Source organism: Sciurus vulgaris, assembly GCF_902686455.1.
Source record: "Sciurus vulgaris genome assembly, chromosome: 3".
NCBI classification, from domain to species: Eukaryota; Metazoa; Chordata; class Mammalia; order Rodentia; family Sciuridae; genus Sciurus; species Sciurus vulgaris.
Window position 1 is genome coordinate 16,406,198 of NC_136463.1, and position 18,932 is coordinate 16,425,129.

Sequence of the window (18,932 nt, forward strand, 5' to 3'; positions counted from 1 at the left end):
TTTTTCAAAGGCCTGCAGGGCTTGTGGGAATCTCTAAGATACGGTGTAGACTTTTGACTAGCCTACCCTCTCTGGGTCATGTCAGAGGCATTCTGGTGCTAACTTGTGCTAATTCCCAACTACTAAGTTTTCTGAAATTTTGTAAGCTAGTTCTTAAATCATATGCAGGACAAATGGATAAGCAAAATGTGGCAAATTCATACAAGAGAATATTATTTGGCCATAAAAATGAGTGAAACACTACATACTACAACTTGATTCTGCTCATGTGAAAGTCCAGAATAGAAAATCTGTAGAGACAGAAAGTGGCAGTTGCTTAGGCTAGGGAGAAAGATGGTATATGTGTGTTTTTGAAATACAGGAATGACAGTAAAAGGTATAGGCTTCCTCTAGGGTGGTGAAAATGTTCTAAAGACAGATCTGGTGATGGCTACACATATTTGAATAGATACTAAAAACCACTGAGTTGTGTGCTTTTTTAAATGGATGAATCACATGCTATGTGAATTATAAATCAATGAAGCTGTTTTGTTGGTTTTTTAAGCTGGTGGCTAAAAACTGGACGTGGTGGGAGTATTTACACTATGGAAATTGGCAAACACTATAAATAAGCCTTGTCTCTATCCCCACTAAGTTGATTATTAAATATTTACTAGCAAACAAATATTCATGTCCTTTGGCCTACCAATATCGAACCGATCCAAACATGTTAGTTTTCCCATTAATTAATAAATTTGTTTCTGTCAGAGGGTATTTCCTGGGTCCAGATTTAACTTTTATTCCTTAAATACTCAAGACTTTGAAAAAATAATTTTAACTGCTAAAATAAAAGGGCATAGCACTTACGAATCAGTATCCAGTGAAAAGTAATCATACAGCTTAACTATTCTGGGATGATCCAGTTCTTTGTGAATCCGGTATTCCCTACATGCATGCCTGTAAACAAAATGGAATATTAACAAGAAGACACTTTAGTTTGCTTTTTAGAACTCTTCAAAGCTACTTTATTAAACAAAACTTCTACCATTTCCACATATTATCCATTTAGATTCATCTGGTCCCCTCAACTAATTTTTTCTCTTTCCTTATTCTACTTTCTCTATTGGTATCTACCCAAGTCATTGAGAAAAAATAGGTGCTTGAATATTTGTTAAATAAGGGGATGTCAACCTTTTATCCCTTTCGAGTTCCTTCTATGACAACCACACCTCTTACATTTATATCCCAAATAGCAAAGATTTGAAAATTAAAAAGATAACTTTTATTATATCCTTGGTTTTATTTTACTTACACACACACACACACACGGAGCAAATTTTGCCTTATAACTACTTGGACTTAACAGATCACCTAACACGTAAATCAACTGGCAAGGCTTTTATCTTTTGCTTTTAAACCTTACTCCTCACAGTAAAACTTAAGATGTTATTTGGTTCACTTTGTCCAAAGAAAATGTAAAATTGATTAAAAATGTCAAATTATAAAAATTCTAAATTTTCTTAGACTAGATGATTTAAATTCATGTACAGCGGTCCCTCTATATCCATGGATTCAACTAAGAAGTAGATCAAAATTTTCAGGGAAAACAACTGCCCCTGTACTGAACATATACAGGCTTTTCAACTATTTACACAGTATCACCATGTAGTAGGTATTATAAGTAATCTAGAGACAATTTACACAGAAGAATGTCCATAGGTTACAAGTTAATATAAGAGACTTGCTTAGCTGCAGATTTTTGGTATTGGTGGGTGTCCTGGAATAAATTCCATGAGGACCCCAAGGAATGACTGTATTATTATCATTTTTAAGTACTTTTTTTTTTGGTGGTGCTGGGGATCGAACCCAGGGACTTGTGCTTTGCAACACAAGCACTCTACCGACTGAGCTATCTCCCCAGCCCCTTTAAGTACTTTTCTAGTTAAAATAATAAGGACTATGAACAAAATGCTTTATATAATCTAACATATTCATGTCTGGTATTTTAAAAGAATAACAGAGCTTGTTTACACAATGAGATTAATTTTTAAAATGTATTTAGGTCTTATCTATGAAGAGAATAACTGGAAACTATTTTAAGTAATCTAGCACCATTTAGTTTGGGATATTTTGTTATAAGGTGAGAGAAAAAGAGCCATTTTCCATAGGATAACAAATAAAACTTAAAAAAAAAAAAAAGAGGTAGTGTTTTCTGACATATTCAGTTTACAAAAAAACACACAAAAAATACTCAGCAACAACAAAAATCCCTTAAGCCCGTGTAGTGGTGAATGCCTATAATCCTAGCAGTTTGGGAGGCTGAGGCAGGAAAATCTCAAGTTCAAGGTCAGCTTCAACAACTTAGTGAGACTCTGTCTCAAAATAAAAAAATTAAAAAGGGCTGGGGATGTGGCTCAGTGGTTAAGTGACTCTGGGTTCAATCCCTGGTACCAAAACAACACAAAACAAAACAAGAAAAACTTAAGTGTTTTTCCCCCAATGGACATTTTGTTTTGTTTGGACTTATTTTTCAAGCTGCCACTTCTGGCCAACTTTGCTTCTTCTGAAGCTTCATTTTTCTTTATACTTCATCAGTTTCTTTATTTCTTCCCGGCTCTGGGATTGAACCAGTGGCACTCTACTACTGAGTTACATCCCGAGGATGTATATATACAAAAAATTTTTTTTGAGTCAGGGTCTCACTAAGTTGCTGAGGCTAGCCTCAAACTTGCAATCCTTCCGCCTAGTGTCCCAAGTCTCTGGGATTATTTATAGGTGTGCACCACCACACCTTGCTTGATGCTTCATTTTCATCATTGTGTCTTTCTGCACACAACAGACATGCTAGCACCAAGGTACAGCAGTGTTAGACACATCCACTCAGGATCAGCTTTCTGAACACCAGCTTCCTCCTCACTGGGTGGGAAGCTGAGAAGTGCAGATGATGAGCACTCAGGCTTTGACCCACACCTGCATTTCACTGAAATAGCTCCACACTTGTCTTTTTTTTAATATATCAAGAGTCCATGTAATATTACATTTGGTAAAATAAAGGTACTGATTTTTTTTAAAAAAAAACTTTGGACTACACAGTTCACTATTTAAGACTTCTCTGACTCAAGCAAGCTTTTTAACTCTATAATTCTCTGCCCTTGAAATTCTTTACCTTGTTGTATTTCAAGGTAAAAAAATAAGGGTGAGGGGTGTGGCTCAGTGGTAGAGTGCTTGACTAGCATGCAAGTAGCCCTGGGTTTGATGCCCAGTACAGGGGAAAGGGGGATAAAGACTCATTTCTCTGTGAAGATACAGAAAACAGGAAATCAAAGGCAGGGAAAAATTTAGAATCTAAGAAATCATTATTCAAAGGGAATTTGATGTCACTGAAAGCACTCCCTCAATGAGTGGCAATTTCACAGTCCACTGCTTATACTTCATCAGCAAAGCAGGGGCAGAGCTATGTACCTTACAACTTTCAATTTAGTGCCCATGGTAGACTTCAATAAGAAAGCAGAAGAAATTTTCCACTAAAATATCCTTTACTCTCTTCTAGGTGGATATATATTAAAATTTTCAAAATGTTTGCTTTTATCTTAGAAAATTACAAGATCATCATACAGGAACATACTAATTCAGATATGTTAGTTGTGCAGGTAGCTTTATATGAAATTTTTCCTACTGTAATAATCTAGCAATACTCATTAATGTATTCATAATGTAGAAGTAATACAACCCATCTACTTTTGGTTTGTGGGAGAAAACAGAGAGGAAAAGGTGCTGACCACAATTAAAAACTCAACAAATAAGCTGGGCAGGGGTTGGGGATAGCATATACCTTTAATCCCAGATACTTCAGAGGCTGAGGCAGGAGGAGGATGCCAAGTTTGACACCATTGTGGGCAACTAAGTGAGACCCAGTCTCAAAATAAGATTTAAAAGGGTTGGGGAAGAGCTCAGTGGTACACTGGTAGAGTGGTCAGCATGACCAAGGCCCTGGATTCAATTCCCAGTAATTAACTAACACGCACACACACACTTTTGTCTCAGTCTCCCTAGTAGCCAGGATTATAGGCGGGCACCACCATGTTCAATGAGCAGTGAATTTTTAAAGCACTCCTTCAAAATCTGTTGTTTATTTGTTTAAGTCTTAAGTTCAGAAGTGTTAAATGACACTTGGCAATTCACCATTTCTTGCGGCCTGAAATTCAATATAACTTCATATCATTTACAAAGTGAAAATATTTCAAAGAAAGGTGGAAGTATTGAAGAATTTCCTCTAAGCAAGAATGGAAGTCACAGGAACTCTATACACTTTCTCCCAATTGTGTCTGTCAAGTGGGAAGTGGTCCCTGCCCACAGGATGACACTGATAGTGCTCAGGCACCATAATTCCCCGCTCTGATGAGGAAACACACAGTAGGAAGGCATTGCTGCCAGCCAGAGCTGGAATGGCAAGGAACTTAGACAAATGGCAATCCCCTTTCCTTGCTTTCTCACTGTTAGGTAGAGTAATGTGAGAAGGCATCTAATCCATACCCACCAGGACTCAATCTGCTTACTAATTGTGTCAAGAAGGGAATAAGCCTGGCTTCAAATCCTCACTGATTCAAAAAGGTTAGATGAGCAGGCTGCCCTCCTGCAGTTACTGTGGTATTCAACTCTACAGTTCTCCTAAGATCTCTTAAGGTCAAGCTGGATTTTGAGACTATTCAAATTTCAGTACAGGGACTGTTTTCAAGATTGACCATGGTTGGTCCCTAGTCACTGCATACAAAAGCTAGAACAGGTTCCAAGGATAACTAGAGGGCACTTCCACTGCTCCAACAACCTCAGCCACTCTTAAAAGAGTCTTGATACAATAGGGACAATTCTCACTTAAAACTGGTCAGAATAACACATGACTTTCTTCTTTGAAGTGTACTGCTACACATCATTTGTCCTGATACATCAAGTGACTGGAACATTCTTATAATAATGTATTTGTTCCTCAAGAGCATCTAGACTGCAGCTGCCTGTCACATAAGATATACACAAAGGCAGCTGAGTATAAAGCATACATCACCCCTTTTCCTACCTCTGCTAAGCCCCACTTCCCTTAGTGCCACAGGAACCTGCTCTTATCATTAAGCATCACAAGAATCTGTGTGGAACTGGAACATTTTCCAGGTCCCCAATCAACAGCAGGTATAAAGAAAGAATTGCCTTGGTCTGGGTCCCAAAAATGGGTTATTGATGAAAAAAATGCTTGATTTTCCTTTTGAGATTTAGAAGGCAACTAAAAGGTTTCTTGAAAGTCCACTGTTTGTTCCCTTCCAAAGTATTATTTATGAGAAAAAAAAAACAAAAAAAAAAAAAACAAGGCTGCCTCTAGAATCAGGAGGTGTCTGTTTCTACCAAAAGGATCTTGTCTCCTTCTTTCAAGGGCAGGAACTATCTCCCTCAACACTTGGATCTACAACAAAAGAACAAAACTCAGCCCAGTGGGGATCCTAATAGCAACTTAAGTCTAGGACTTTCAAACCAAATGAACCATAAACTCAGTGTTTGGAAACCTACAGGGGGATACAGGAAAAACATGACATTAATGGAACAAAGAAATAGCATGTGTAGTAACTATTCATTATAAAGAAGCCACCCTCCTAAACCATCTCACCCAAGGAGAGAGGAGGGCTGCCACTAATGACCTTCTGGAGAGAGGCAAGCACACAAAATGGCCACAGAAGACGGAGAACCTTGAGATGGGCAAACTCTGATGGGGGAAGTTACACAGCACTGAGGGGCAAAATAAGTCTAACAAGCACCACTGAAGCACACCAAGAGTACCCCCCACTCCAGAAAGAATGAGCCCTCTCACAGCTCCCTAGGGTCTCCAGACCACTAAAGGACACTCTCACTTGGTTTCTACAGACAAGCAACAATGATTTCTGAGGCTTTGTTTATTGTGGCTATTTTTAGTCACAATGGAAGGGGAGTTATGAGCATGGTTTTTGGATTAAGGGAAATCTGTATTTAAATACCAGCTCAGCCACTTCTTAACTGCTACTCAGATTCAGTAAATATCAGTTTTCTCATCAGTAAGATGCAGAGTCTATCTGCTCTCCTAGGGCAGTTAGGAGGATTAAATGAAACAAAACCAACATCAATTCATCTAAAGCTCTTAGCAAAATACGCAAACTATAGCTATCATTACTAAATTTGGAAAAATCAAAAACTTAGGATCACTTACTTGTGGTAATTCTCCTTTTTTTCATCTCTCCAGTTTTTATTTAACTGGTGAATTTTCACAGCTACATATCTTTGCTCTGTTAGATCAAATGCCTATGAGAAAAAAGGAATAAATTATATTCTAGATAAATGCTACAGGAATTACAGGGAACTGACTTGAAGCTTCTACTTAAAAGATCAACACAAAGTCCAAAATACATTATTAGATAAAAACAGCAGCAAATGACAACACATCACATACTTGCTTCGGTGTTGCAACCATCTTCTTGAAACTTGTGATTAGATAATTTAGAAGTCTCCAGACACACTGGCACCAAGGGGTTTAGAAGACAAACCCAAGCATATACCACAAACAGAGTCAGCCCAAGCCTTCACAGCCTCTTCCCCAAAATGCTCTTTCTGGAATTCATCTATCTTCATTTGAGACCTTTCTCCCTTAGGTTGTCTCTTGTCCCTCAGCTGACACTGGGACTTCACACTCTTCATCAGTAAGTCCTGTCACTTTTAAAAATCCTGTGGACATTGCTTGACTCACAGAGGAAAAAAACCATTCAGGATACAATTCTTTGGTAGGATTGTTTACAAAATCACACTGTAATTTGGTATACTGTGTTTATTAAAATAAAAACGGGGGGGAAAAAAACCCTGCCTAAATGCTGGATAAATGAAATGAGTTTTTAATCTCAATAGTGGCCAAAGTCACACTAAGTCACTCCTACACTGTTATTACCCACCTGCCACTTTCCATGATGTACAAACAGATGAAGTAATAGGTTTAAGACACACTGTCGGGAACAGAGGTGATCGCTTATCACAGATCTCTTCTAGTGTAAGCTCCTCTAGCAAAGCACAGAATGCAACAAGGGGCTGCTTATAAAACAGGGCAACTTCTCATTTATGCTAAATCAAAACTAGGTTGGTTTAAAGTAAAAGCACCATTCAATTCAGACATAATGTCTTATTTCAGAGAAATGAAACTTTTGAAATGTTTTTCTTACAGTCTGAAGTCTACCTGCAAGCATGTATGCTATCAAGCCTTCACTGTAGAAAACCATTTCAGGTCATTGAAACCCAGGTTAAATAGCACCTAATCTGTAAGAACTAATGCCACTTCAAATATCATTTTCTTCGACTACCACAACTTATTTCAAATCCCAGATATTCACCACTTACATAAGAAGGGCTTTAGGAAAGAGGGGGACAGCAAAAGAACAACTACATGAAATATACATATCACTATAAGCAGCATAGAGATTGCAGAAAAATCGAGATGTTTGAAGAAATGCATTAGGAAAAAATATGATGGTGAAATCATTCAAAGTACCTGAGAAGTATCAAGAACAAATTTTGATGACTGTAAAAATGAAGGAAATATTCCATTTCTGAGTCTTGAAATGATATTTGCATACCTATTGTTCACAATGGCCAACAGGTATAAGTAACCCAAGTAACCAATGAAGGAGAAATGGATCAATGAAATAGGGTATGTATATAACAGTGGATTGTTGTTGTTGTTATTTTTGAGACAGGGTCTCACTAAATTGCTAAGGCTAGCCTTGAACTTGTGACCCTCCTGCCTCAGTTTCCGGAGTAGCTAGGATTACAGCCATCTACTACCAAACCTGGATGGAATATTATTCAATCTTAAGAAAAGAAAGATATTCTGTCACATGCAACAGCATGGATGAGTCTTGAAGACATTATGTTAAGTAAAATAAGCCAGTCATAAAAAGACAAACATATATTTTATGATGATATAGATATGATGTATCTAAAAGTCACTGAATTCATAGAAACAAAGCTAGAAAATGGATACCAAGGGCTGGAGGAAAAGAAAAAGGGAGTTGATAAACAGCCAAAGTTTCCGTTTTACAAGCCGAAAAGTTCTCAAGACTAATTTCACAATGCTGTGAATGTACATAATACTATTTAACTGTATACTTAATAATGGTTAAGATGGTAAAGTCTATGTTATATTCTTTTTTCCACAATAAAAAAAAAAATTTACAAGCAATTTGTAAGCAAGAATGAAAATAAGCCAGAGGTAGAGAAGCACACCTGTAATCCCAGTGACTCAGGAGGCTGAGGCAGGAGGATAACAAGTTCAAGGCTAGCCTCAGTAACTTAGTGAGATCTTGTTTCCAAAAAAACAAAAAAGAAAAGTAAAAGGAAGGAATGAAAACAAAAGTTAATGAATTAGAAAACAGCCCTAATAGCAGACCCTAATAGCAGATTTCGTCAACAAAATAAAAAGTTGATTCTTAGAAAAACTAACACTGAGTAATAATCAGTCAAGAAACACAAAATAACTACCTCATAAGAGAAAGAATGAATTGAGGTATTGATTTTTTAAAAAATCTAGATGAAATAGAAGATTCTCAAAAAAATTAAATTGACTTAAAAAGAATGAGAAAATTTGAAAAGATCAGTTTCTATAGAAGGAACTAAAAAAAAGGGCAAATGTTTCCTTCCAAAAAGACACTCACCTAGGTGATTTTAAGGAGTCAGCTCTAACAAACTGAAGAAACCAATACCTGGGTAACACAAAATTTCACAACCTATTCTAGAAAGCTAGAATAACTATAACATCAAAGTTCAACAAAGCTGCTTGCAAACAAAAGATGATCATGGGTCTCCAGTCAGACTTATGAGCACATATTAAGAAAATGAATAAAATAGCAGCACCAATACTTCCATGTTCTGGAAATGAATAGTGATGCCAGTTGTACAACACTGTCAGTTTATTTAATGCCACTGAATTTACACTTAAAATGGTTAAAAGGTAAATTTTATTTACATATATATTATGTGCATATATGTAGGTATATGTGCATATATATGTATTTGTGTGTGTATGTGTGTGTATATATATATATATATAAAAAATCACAATAAAAATTAACGTTTAAAAAAAGAAAAAACAGTAAAATAGTTTTTACCTGAAATGAAAACCATTTATTTTACTTAAGAGCTTTCTCACAGGTAAATTCATATGGGCATAACATAAATCATAACAGAATGATGCACCTCAGAAAAGAGGAAAAGCTGTGTGGCGAAGACTGCTTGCATTATATAGCCAAGTGCCAGAAACATGTAGATAAATTACTGGTGAACATTATATGGATCTGTAGCTGGCTGAACTCCCATTTGGTGCAGATTAATCTGTGGTTCAGGAGTCAGTATTTTGCTGGCTCCACTGAATCACTCTATATGAGGACACTCCTGAATGCAGTGCTGCTAAATGCTCCTGGACAAGAGCTTTTTCAAAACAAAAAGCTGATTTTCACGTAAGACATAACTGGCACATCTATTTTGTTTAAAACAATTTACAAGAATAAAGGTAACACATACTCATTACTAGCAAGTTTGGATGAGGCAGAAAAAACAGACCCAGACTAAAGATCACCATATGTCTACCACCCAGAAATAAGAATTGATTTTCCTCTGTGTTTGGTATATGACTGCTTCTTTTTCAAGCTTGAAAACAGAGAAATACTGAATCCTGCTTGGTTACTTAAATTTACTGAAAGCAGGCTTCCCAAAGACACAGGTTTTGAAAGCTTCTGGGTTTCAACCGGTATACATCAAATCACAGATATCACTATTGTAAATGTTCTCTAAATTCATAATAACCACTAATCCAATCCTATATCTTTGTACCCAGTTGTTCATACTCACCTTGTAAACTTCACTGAAACCTCCTCTACCCAAAAGATGTAACAACAAATATCTGTCATTTAGCGTTGGATGATCTTTAAATCTGTGAAAAGAGAGAATGTGTAACATCCTCTGAGGACAAGGACTATAGCATTCCATATTCACAAAATTCCTAGACTTTCTAACACACCATGCACATGATTTTAGCTGATGTTGATAGTTCAACATCAACACAGGGAACTCTAAGAAAAAGTTACATAGTTCAAACAGTTTATTTATTATAATAAACAGTAGTAGTTGTAGAGCCAGAGATGTAGGTGCTAGTCTCAATGTGGTCACAATTAGATCTTTCTTGACCTTGCTCCCTTTCTGCTCTGCTACAAAGTGAGGGGGAGTAGATTAGAACTAGTTACAGAGATTTTTCAAACGGTGCTATCTGGCTCCTCCAAAATTTCTTGAGTCATATGCTCTCGCCACTTCAAAACTTCCTACAGTAAAATTCCAGAATATTTCACATTGCCTTAAAAATGAATGATTATAAAGTAGGTTATATGTTCCATGTGCATTCATTTTTCTCTAAGGCAAAAAGTATGATATAACTGTGTTTCCCACAAAAAGATCCCATTTTATGTCATTTTCTAGCAATACAACAAATAAGGAATTCTAGCAAAAATAAATTTTAGGGTATTTTTATCTGATTCCAATCTTGTCCTATTACTCCTGAAATTAATTTTATTTTAAAAAAGCAGCATGCCTGTGGAGAGATGACATTACTTCATGGTTGTTTAGATTAGAAAGATCCAAATTTGGAGCTGGGGACAGTGACTCTCTTCTATAGTTATGGGCTCCTGGTCAAATAAGTTTGTTTCCTGATCAATGTATTAAAGATGATGGGATTATCACGAGCATTAAATGTGAGACTGTCAGCGCACTTATTGCCGTGCCTGATACACAGTGAATTCTCAGAGAATGGTAACTGCCAGTACCTGCCATTTGCCAAGGCTCACATTGGCCTAGCAAAAATACACAAACTATGGCTATGTGAAAAAATATTTCAGGGTCAGAAATATGGGAAAGAACAGATTAATGATAGAAGTCCTTTCTCACTTGAAGTCTATTTTCCCTATTTTCTATCTTTAAATGATTTATAAACAAAGGTGTTAATCTACAATTAATGTGGTAAATTTAAGGGTTTACTTAAAATTTCAAACATCAAATGGCCCTGAGGGCCATTCAGAAACCACGTTTCATTTCAACCTAATATTCTGCCCACAACACCCCACTGTGGCCCATGCTTCCGTATCTCAAGAATTCACAGGTAAATCTGAATATGTAATATATTCTATCTATTTACAGCTGCAAAGCTGTATCATTTTAGGGATATCATGTAAAAATCCTATTATACTTGGATCTAGAATGTTCTCCAAAGGCTCATGTGTTAAAGGGTTGGATCACAGCTGGTGATACTATTGGGAGGTGGAAGAAACTTTAGGAAGTAGGACCTAGTTGGAGGAAACAGATCACTGAGGACATGCCCTTGAAGGGTATACTGGGAGCCTGGCACTCACACTCCTATTCTTCTCTCTGCTTTCTGATTGTCACAGTCATAAATAGCCATGAACAGCTCTTTTCCACCATGTTCACCCCACCAAGATGTTCTGCTTTGCCAAAGGCCCAAAGTGATAGGGCCAAGTGACAGTGGACTAAAACCTCTGAAACTGTGACCAAAATCTTTCCACTTTTTAAATTGTTTATATCAGGTATTCTGTCATGGCTATAGATAGCAAACACAAATGATATATGCATACATACATATTTAATACATAAACTTAATATATCTATATTTAAACCAAAGCAGATCATAATTTTGCTCGTGAAACTATATTATAGTCTACAAAAGAGCTAAGTACACCATGGAGTTACTTATTCCCCGCCTGTTTTTTGGGAGGTGGTGGTGCTGGGAATGAAACCTAGGCCCTTGCTGGAGATCAAACCAAGGCAAATGTTCTACCACTGAGCTACATCCCCAACCTATTTATCAAACGTATATTAAGTAAAATCATCACTCTAAACCACTCAATTCATGTCAGAAAGTACTCAGCCAATACATTACAAGTTACTTACTGTGAATTATCTTCATTATGTATCCTTTTTAGTTCCCTGATATGTAGATTTCTAACTCTTTCTAGCCTTTCCAGCTCTGCCTGGATCTCTGCTTCCTCCTGAAATAAAAAGGGAAAAAAGAGCTCAGAGTACAGGGAACTTCTACCTTTTCAGAATCTTGTTTCAAAAACCATGTTAGGTATGCCTGTTATTAATGTATGTATGTATGTATGTATTATGTATTTATTTATTTATTTAAGGCCTCACACATACTAGGCAAGTGCTCTACCTAATTTAAGCTACAACCGCAGCCCAACAACAGGCACTGCTCTTGTGAAAAGCTAATGGAAGATGTTTTACATTGAGAAAAAGATTTTAAAAACTAGAAACTTAATCATAAAAATAAGCCTCTAGCAAATTATAAATAAAATATAAACCACAGAGTTCAGAAGGAAAAGCAAAAGTCATCTTCCTCTCCATGCCCACTCTCTGTAACCACTGTTTCTGTGTAAGTTTGTAGAAATATTTTATGCATAAACATACAGTTGAGCAAATACTTTTTACAAAAATCAGGTTATCCCCTCCAGTTATGGATTATACTTGGTGCCTAAGTTCTACTAACTTAAGAAGATCTGAGAACCCAAAAGAAAAAAGACATGAGGTTGGCACGGTGGCATATGCCTGTAATCCCAGCGGCTTGGAAAACTGAGGCCCAAGGATTGCAAATTCAAAGTCAGCCTCAGCAACTTAGTGAGGCTCTAAGTAACTAGCCTGTCTCAAAATAAACACAGAGGGGCTGGGGGATGTGGCTCAGTGGTTAAGCATCTCTAAGTTCAATCCCTGGTGAAGGAAGGAAGGGAGGGGAAGGGGAAGGGGAACGAAAGAAGGAAAGAAATGAAAACCAATCTGTGAATTAAAAAAGAAATATCCAACAATAGCAATTTATTAAATGTTTATTGAGCACCATCACTATAAACGACATCTACCAATAATATACAGGCTACTGAATTTTAGATGTGAGCAAGCTACATCTAAAATATCTCAAAGAACAGAATCAATAACAAATTCCAAATTCTGTTAGCTGCCTCTGTGTTAGAATATGGTTGATCCTACACCTTGCCTATAACTAAGGCAGGAAAAAAGAGACACTAAGTGATTTAAAATACTCTAAGAATCTTAATATCAATTTCAGAAAAATTTGCTCCTATATACTCAATGCATAACCACTTGGGAAGCCTTACAATGTACATATCCACTAATAGGTCACAGAAGGAATAAATACTCTCACTGGGTGACTGGAATTGACTTGAAAATCAAAAGACAAATCCCTTCATTATACAAGACATGACAGTAGCTATTCAAGCCTTCTACAACTATGTGAAACTACTATTATATTTGCCAAAATAACCACATAACTTCCATACCAAATATAAATTAGAAATCACATTTTTCCAAGCAGATTTCCTCATTATAGTTACCTTTTTAAGATGACCTAATCTGAGTTTAAAGATTTCTTCTTGTTCATGGTATTCTGCTAATGTTAACCTGAAAAGTAATGGTAGAAATTTCAGTAAATTTGAAATCGTAATGTAATTATTTAAATAGAAATGTTCAAGTATGCCACAAGGTAAATTTGGTCTCACAGATAAAATTACTAAATGCCAATTTATTTTGCATCCTCTGACAAGAGCAGACTTTTGTGATCTATCAGATGTACTATGAAGAAATGCCTCCGAAGTTAAAAGCTTAATTTGTAAAAATGAGAAAAATAATTGAGTCATAGCTTACATTATTTTGTGAAAATGAGTTTTGTCCCATACATTGCTCAGATGAAAACCTACTTGATGAGACAAAAACTCTTAAGTCTAAAAAAAATTAAAAGCAATAAGCCAATGGATTTATTATTCTTGATAACTATTATATCTTGATACTATAATAACAAGGAGAAAAACATGATAAAAAATCAGAGCCCAGGATTTAGATGCTGGCCATGTGACCTTGGGCAAGAAATGTCAACCTCTTCACTCAGTTTCCTGAAAATTAGGCAAGTGATAATACCTATCTAACAAAGTGCTGTGATTTTAATGAGAATGTGAAAAGGATATAAAAAATGCTACTTAAATCAGTTCTCAAAGGGTTAACTTGATGGATAATCTCTCATTTCATGTTTTGCCAACTCCAATCACATCCTCCTATTTTAAGAATGAAGAAAGAAGGGATATGCTATACATACTTCAAAGTTTTAGACTGCAAAGTTTTAGATTGCAAAGTTTTAGATTGCATTCCAAATAGCAAAAGTGGAAACAAGTTATCTTATCCAACAGGAATGGTTAAAAAAACAAACAAACAAACAAACAAACAAAAAACCTCTAAGGCCTAACTCAAAGAAACTAGAATGAGTAAGAAGTAGTACATCCACTTGGGCTGTTACACTTACTTCTCTCAGCAGCAGAAATATCTCCATGTATTACTCTATTTCATACCAGTAAAAAAGGGAAAAATGAAAACTCATAATTAAGCATTCTCTCTGAAACAGGTTCAGTACCAGGAAGGGATAACATGACTCAGTCCAGAGGCCTCTCTTTGGCTTTTGGTCAAAGGAAAGAGGCAAGTCATAGACATTCTAATTAAAAAGTAGACTAAAGGCTTTCTAATTTGGATTTTATACAGGACTCCAGATGGTAACTACACACTGACACACTACTAGCCTAGACTGAATTCTAATAATGATTCAATGGCAAAAAAAACAAAAACCAAAATAAAACAAAAAACCTCTATCTTGTTTTTATTATACCTAAGTCAATGGTTTTGTGTGTTAGCACAAAATGATTTTCAAGGAATACTAGAGGAAGAGTCCCTTCGCAAAATAAACATAGGACTCAGAAAACAATGACCGTATTAATCTGTCTGGAGAATCTTTCAAATATGGGTGTTTTTGAAAGTAAATACTTTATAATTAGACTTTAGTTTTAAAACATTCAGATATAAGGTGAAATGTTTTTCAAGTTTAGTTTACAGTGCATATTTTTAATCACTCTACTTTATGCAATTATGAGTTTACTCATCTCTTCTAAATAAACTGTGAACTCCTAAAATTAGGGCTGTATCCTTCAACTCTATATTCCCACAACATGACCTAACATAAAATAAGCATTTAATGTAGACTTACTAAATGATGTCAAAGAAAAGACTTCCCAACACATCAGGTGTGTATATGGGTGAGGACTGGTGTTAAGTCATCTTTCTCACTGGAATAAAGGAATATGCATGTCTGGGATGTCACCGACTTTTAACAATGCTGTAATACAAGTAGTATACTTGAAGTGGATCACTGAGGGTTACAATGTTTTTGTAAACTGATACAAAAACATAAAAAAGACAAAAGGCATATTAGTCAATAAGTTATATAATATGCCTTTCGTTTGTGGCTACCTTTGGACATAAAATTTACTTTCAATTAAAGAGAAAGGGAGAAAGGAATGGGAAAGAAAGACATTTGTGCTCAGGATTTTCTACCCTCCTATACATGAAAGCTATGTAATAATTGTTGACTGGCAGAGAAAAAGATGACTATGCTTCAATTTAAGATACTTATATTTTCCCTAGGTTTTCAAAACTGTAAAAGATCCTGGTAAACTTAAGATTTGGGTTACTGGGAAAGTGTTCTTTTCCTAAAACAACAGTTTTTTGGTTTTTTTTTTTTCCCCCCTTGGCTTACTCCTAAATTTACAACTGTTAACTAAGTGCTCTTTTGACCAGTAAATGGCATTCTTCAGTTTGAAAAAGTAGCCAGGTAATCTCCACAAGATGACACCAATTTATCAGAACTTTTTGTCAAATATAAGTAATAATATTGACATCATATTTATGATGGACAGACAAAAATCATGCTGTCAAGAAGTGACATTACTTCTCCCTCTCATTCAAAACTCTTAAGTGCAGGATTAAGAAAGTTAGCTAATTTTATGTGGTTTTTATATGACTTGGGCAAATCCATCAAGGCAGTGGGAAAGACCTCAAACCCTAGGAACCTCTGTAATTTATATCTGTCCCCAGTGCCATTCAATAGGACATTTGTTTGCATCAATAAAGAACATACGTTTCATTTTCAGCTCCGTTGGTCTTGCTCTTCCGCTGTTTCTGCTCATTGGTTGCCGGAGGGGCCTGACCCATGGCAGGAGGTTTTCGCTTTGCTAACATTTTCCGTTGTCTTTCTATCTCTTCCCTCTGTGAATTTATCCTTTCCTGTTGCCTAAGACATAATATATGCAAACAGAGAAAGAAAGTAAAACAAATTCTTATTGCTATGGAACAAACACAAACAACTTGTCACCTGGATATTTGAAACTTCAGGAAAAAATAAGCTCCCTTAAATTAAGTAGAGATTTGTATTTAACCTTCAGGCATTAAGAAACCAAATAACTGGTGAGAAATTATTTGGAATGAATCTGCACTTTAAGACAAGTTATGTCTTGGGGATGGAGTTGTAGCTCAGTGGTAGAGTGCTTGCCTGGTATGTGTGAGGCCCTGGGTTTGATACTCAGCATCACATATAAATAAATAAAATAAAAGATCCATTGACGACTAAAAAAAAATATTAAAGACTAGTTATGTCTTAAAGGAGAGGTAAAGTAGATAATAAAAAAGTACCAAATTTCTATAATGACCTTACTTTCTGACTCCAAAGAAAAATTTTCTAATTCCTTTTTAGCAGCTAAGAAAACAACTCTAATACGAACTCATTAAAAGTAAACAGTTGTATTTAAGAGAAGAAGGTATAAAATGTCCCAAGTGTTCTTTTATTTTTTGTTTGGATTAAAGCTCCCTCAAATTTAATTTAGAAAGCTATCAAACTTGCAGGATGCTAAACAAAGTAAACGAGATTTTCTTTTTAGGCATATCATTTACTCTAATCTAAGTGAATCACTACCATAACCAAATCACCTTCACTCACTGGGAAGGGTGACACACCTAAACTAAGCTTTAAAAAAGCACTTTCAGAGAAAGCCAATGAAATATTACTGGCGTGAAGTTATTAATGAAGTAACTCCTGAGGGAATGTACATAAAATGAAATAGTATAAAATGTATTTTACAAATCTTCAGATAATTTAATACTATTATTATTGGAGTACTTCCTAATAAGATGTCTTATTTTCCTGTAAAAGAAAAGAAAAAAAGAAAAAAAAAAAAAAAAAAAAAAAAACTACAGGTAGAGCACCCTTAATTTGAATTTCAGAGAGTTTTAGGTTTCGGATTAAGAATATTTTGACCCATACAGTCTTCAAATATTCCAAAATCCAAAAAACTCTAAAATCTGAAACACTTCTGGTTCCATGCATTTTGGATAAGGGAATATTCAACCTATAATTTAAAAAATTAGGAACCAATACAAATCCTATTATAAGAAAAACCACTTTTGTCTCATGTATTCCATCATCAAATACTAAGGTTTCTAGGCTTAAATATAAAAGTATACTAACATTTGAGATCAACCATTTAACAGGCTTTAAATCACCTATAACAGTTGACAAATTCCCTTTGCCTTTTCTCTCTTTCTACCAAGTTTTTCTCCCACATCCTTTTTTTGGACCCAACCATCAATCTTGCAGAATTTTTTAAAAAATCTGTTTTTTTTAATACCCTCTTCCTTGAACAATGTAGTTCCATATTCAGTATATGTTTCTTATTAGAACAGCAACCAGAAAAGCAATACTCTAGAGTAGTATAATATAATTTATGCTATCATATGTAGAAGGATAATAGTACAAACAAGGTTAAAATAAGCAGAGTATTACAAACAAATAACCCTTAATTTGGTAATACAAACCCCTCAGATTCCACATAAGCCAGATCATTGATAAGACATCAATTTAACAGTAAAGTGAATGTTTTAAGAGTTTTGTTTACCTGAAAAATCTCTATACTATTAGATATGCCTTTTCCTACTCACTCCATCCCAATATATAAAATCAGTGACTTGAAAGAATTCTGGGCTGAGACACAGAATCCTTAGCTAAAATCACAATGTCCCTTCTGAATCAATGAATATCCTTGAGGAAAACATTTACCTTATCTGAACATGAGTTTCCCAATCTCAAAAAAAAAAAAAGGGGGAAAACCTTTTTTAGGAGCCACAAGCGCAAGCCACTTTGAATTCCTTGGAAACAGTTATACATTATGCAGTTTAAACTATAGTTTAAACTATAGAAAAGGACCACAACATTATGACTCAGAAGACTCTGAGCTTTGTAAGCTTGAGATTTCAGAAATCACCTTTACTACTTTCAGGGAGAATTCATACATTTAATCTTTTCAGATTCAACAAGAAAGGAGTCCCACTGCCACCATATAAAAAATATGCACAGAATACAAAGATTCCAAAATACCTTTAGGGAACTCTTATGCTATACATTCTGAGAAAGCTTGCTTGGACATGAAAATTGATGCATCAAAGATCAGTGTTATACAGATTCCTATACTGACTTACATGCTAGGCAAGTCCTCTACCACTGAGTTACATCCTTAGCCTTTTTTATTGAGACAAGTCACTAAGTTGCCTAGACTGGGTTCCAACTTCTGATCCTTTTGCTTCAGTCTTCTGAGTAGCTGTGATTACAGATGTGTGCCACAGTGCCCGGCTCTCTGTATCAATTCTTGATATTCCTGAAACTGTTTAGTTATTTATATGGAAGAACAAAAGTCACCTAAAGAGAATCTTCATTTAGGTTTATTTTAGAAGTATGAAGTCCATACTATCTTGATAAACTTAACTTCTCTTAAATTAGGAATCATGTCTATCAACTCATATCCTCTAGCATAAAGGCACACAAAACAGTGCCTTTTATAGAGCTGATCCTTAAATATTCCATGTGTAGCATCAGTTTTAGAGAGTACTTGTTCTACATCAAGCATGAAAAGAGCATTTCTTTCATGTTCCACAAAAATACTGACTACCCAAAAAATCCATCT

At 35.5% G+C, this 18,932-nt stretch overlaps 1 protein-coding gene across 1 annotated transcript in view; it reads right to left on the reverse strand.

Moving 5' to 3' along the window:
• Positions 1–18,932, reverse strand: part of TLK2 (tousled like kinase 2) — a 111,459-nt gene that overhangs the window by 16,644 nt on the left and 75,883 nt on the right. Inside the window, 6 exon segments of the mRNA XM_079134982.1 lie at positions 847–936; positions 6,203–6,294; positions 9,880–9,961; positions 11,983–12,080; positions 13,440–13,506; positions 16,061–16,213. Coding sequence (XP_078991108.1) covers positions 847–936; positions 6,203–6,294; positions 9,880–9,961; positions 11,983–12,080; positions 13,440–13,506; positions 16,061–16,213 — 582 coding nt within the window.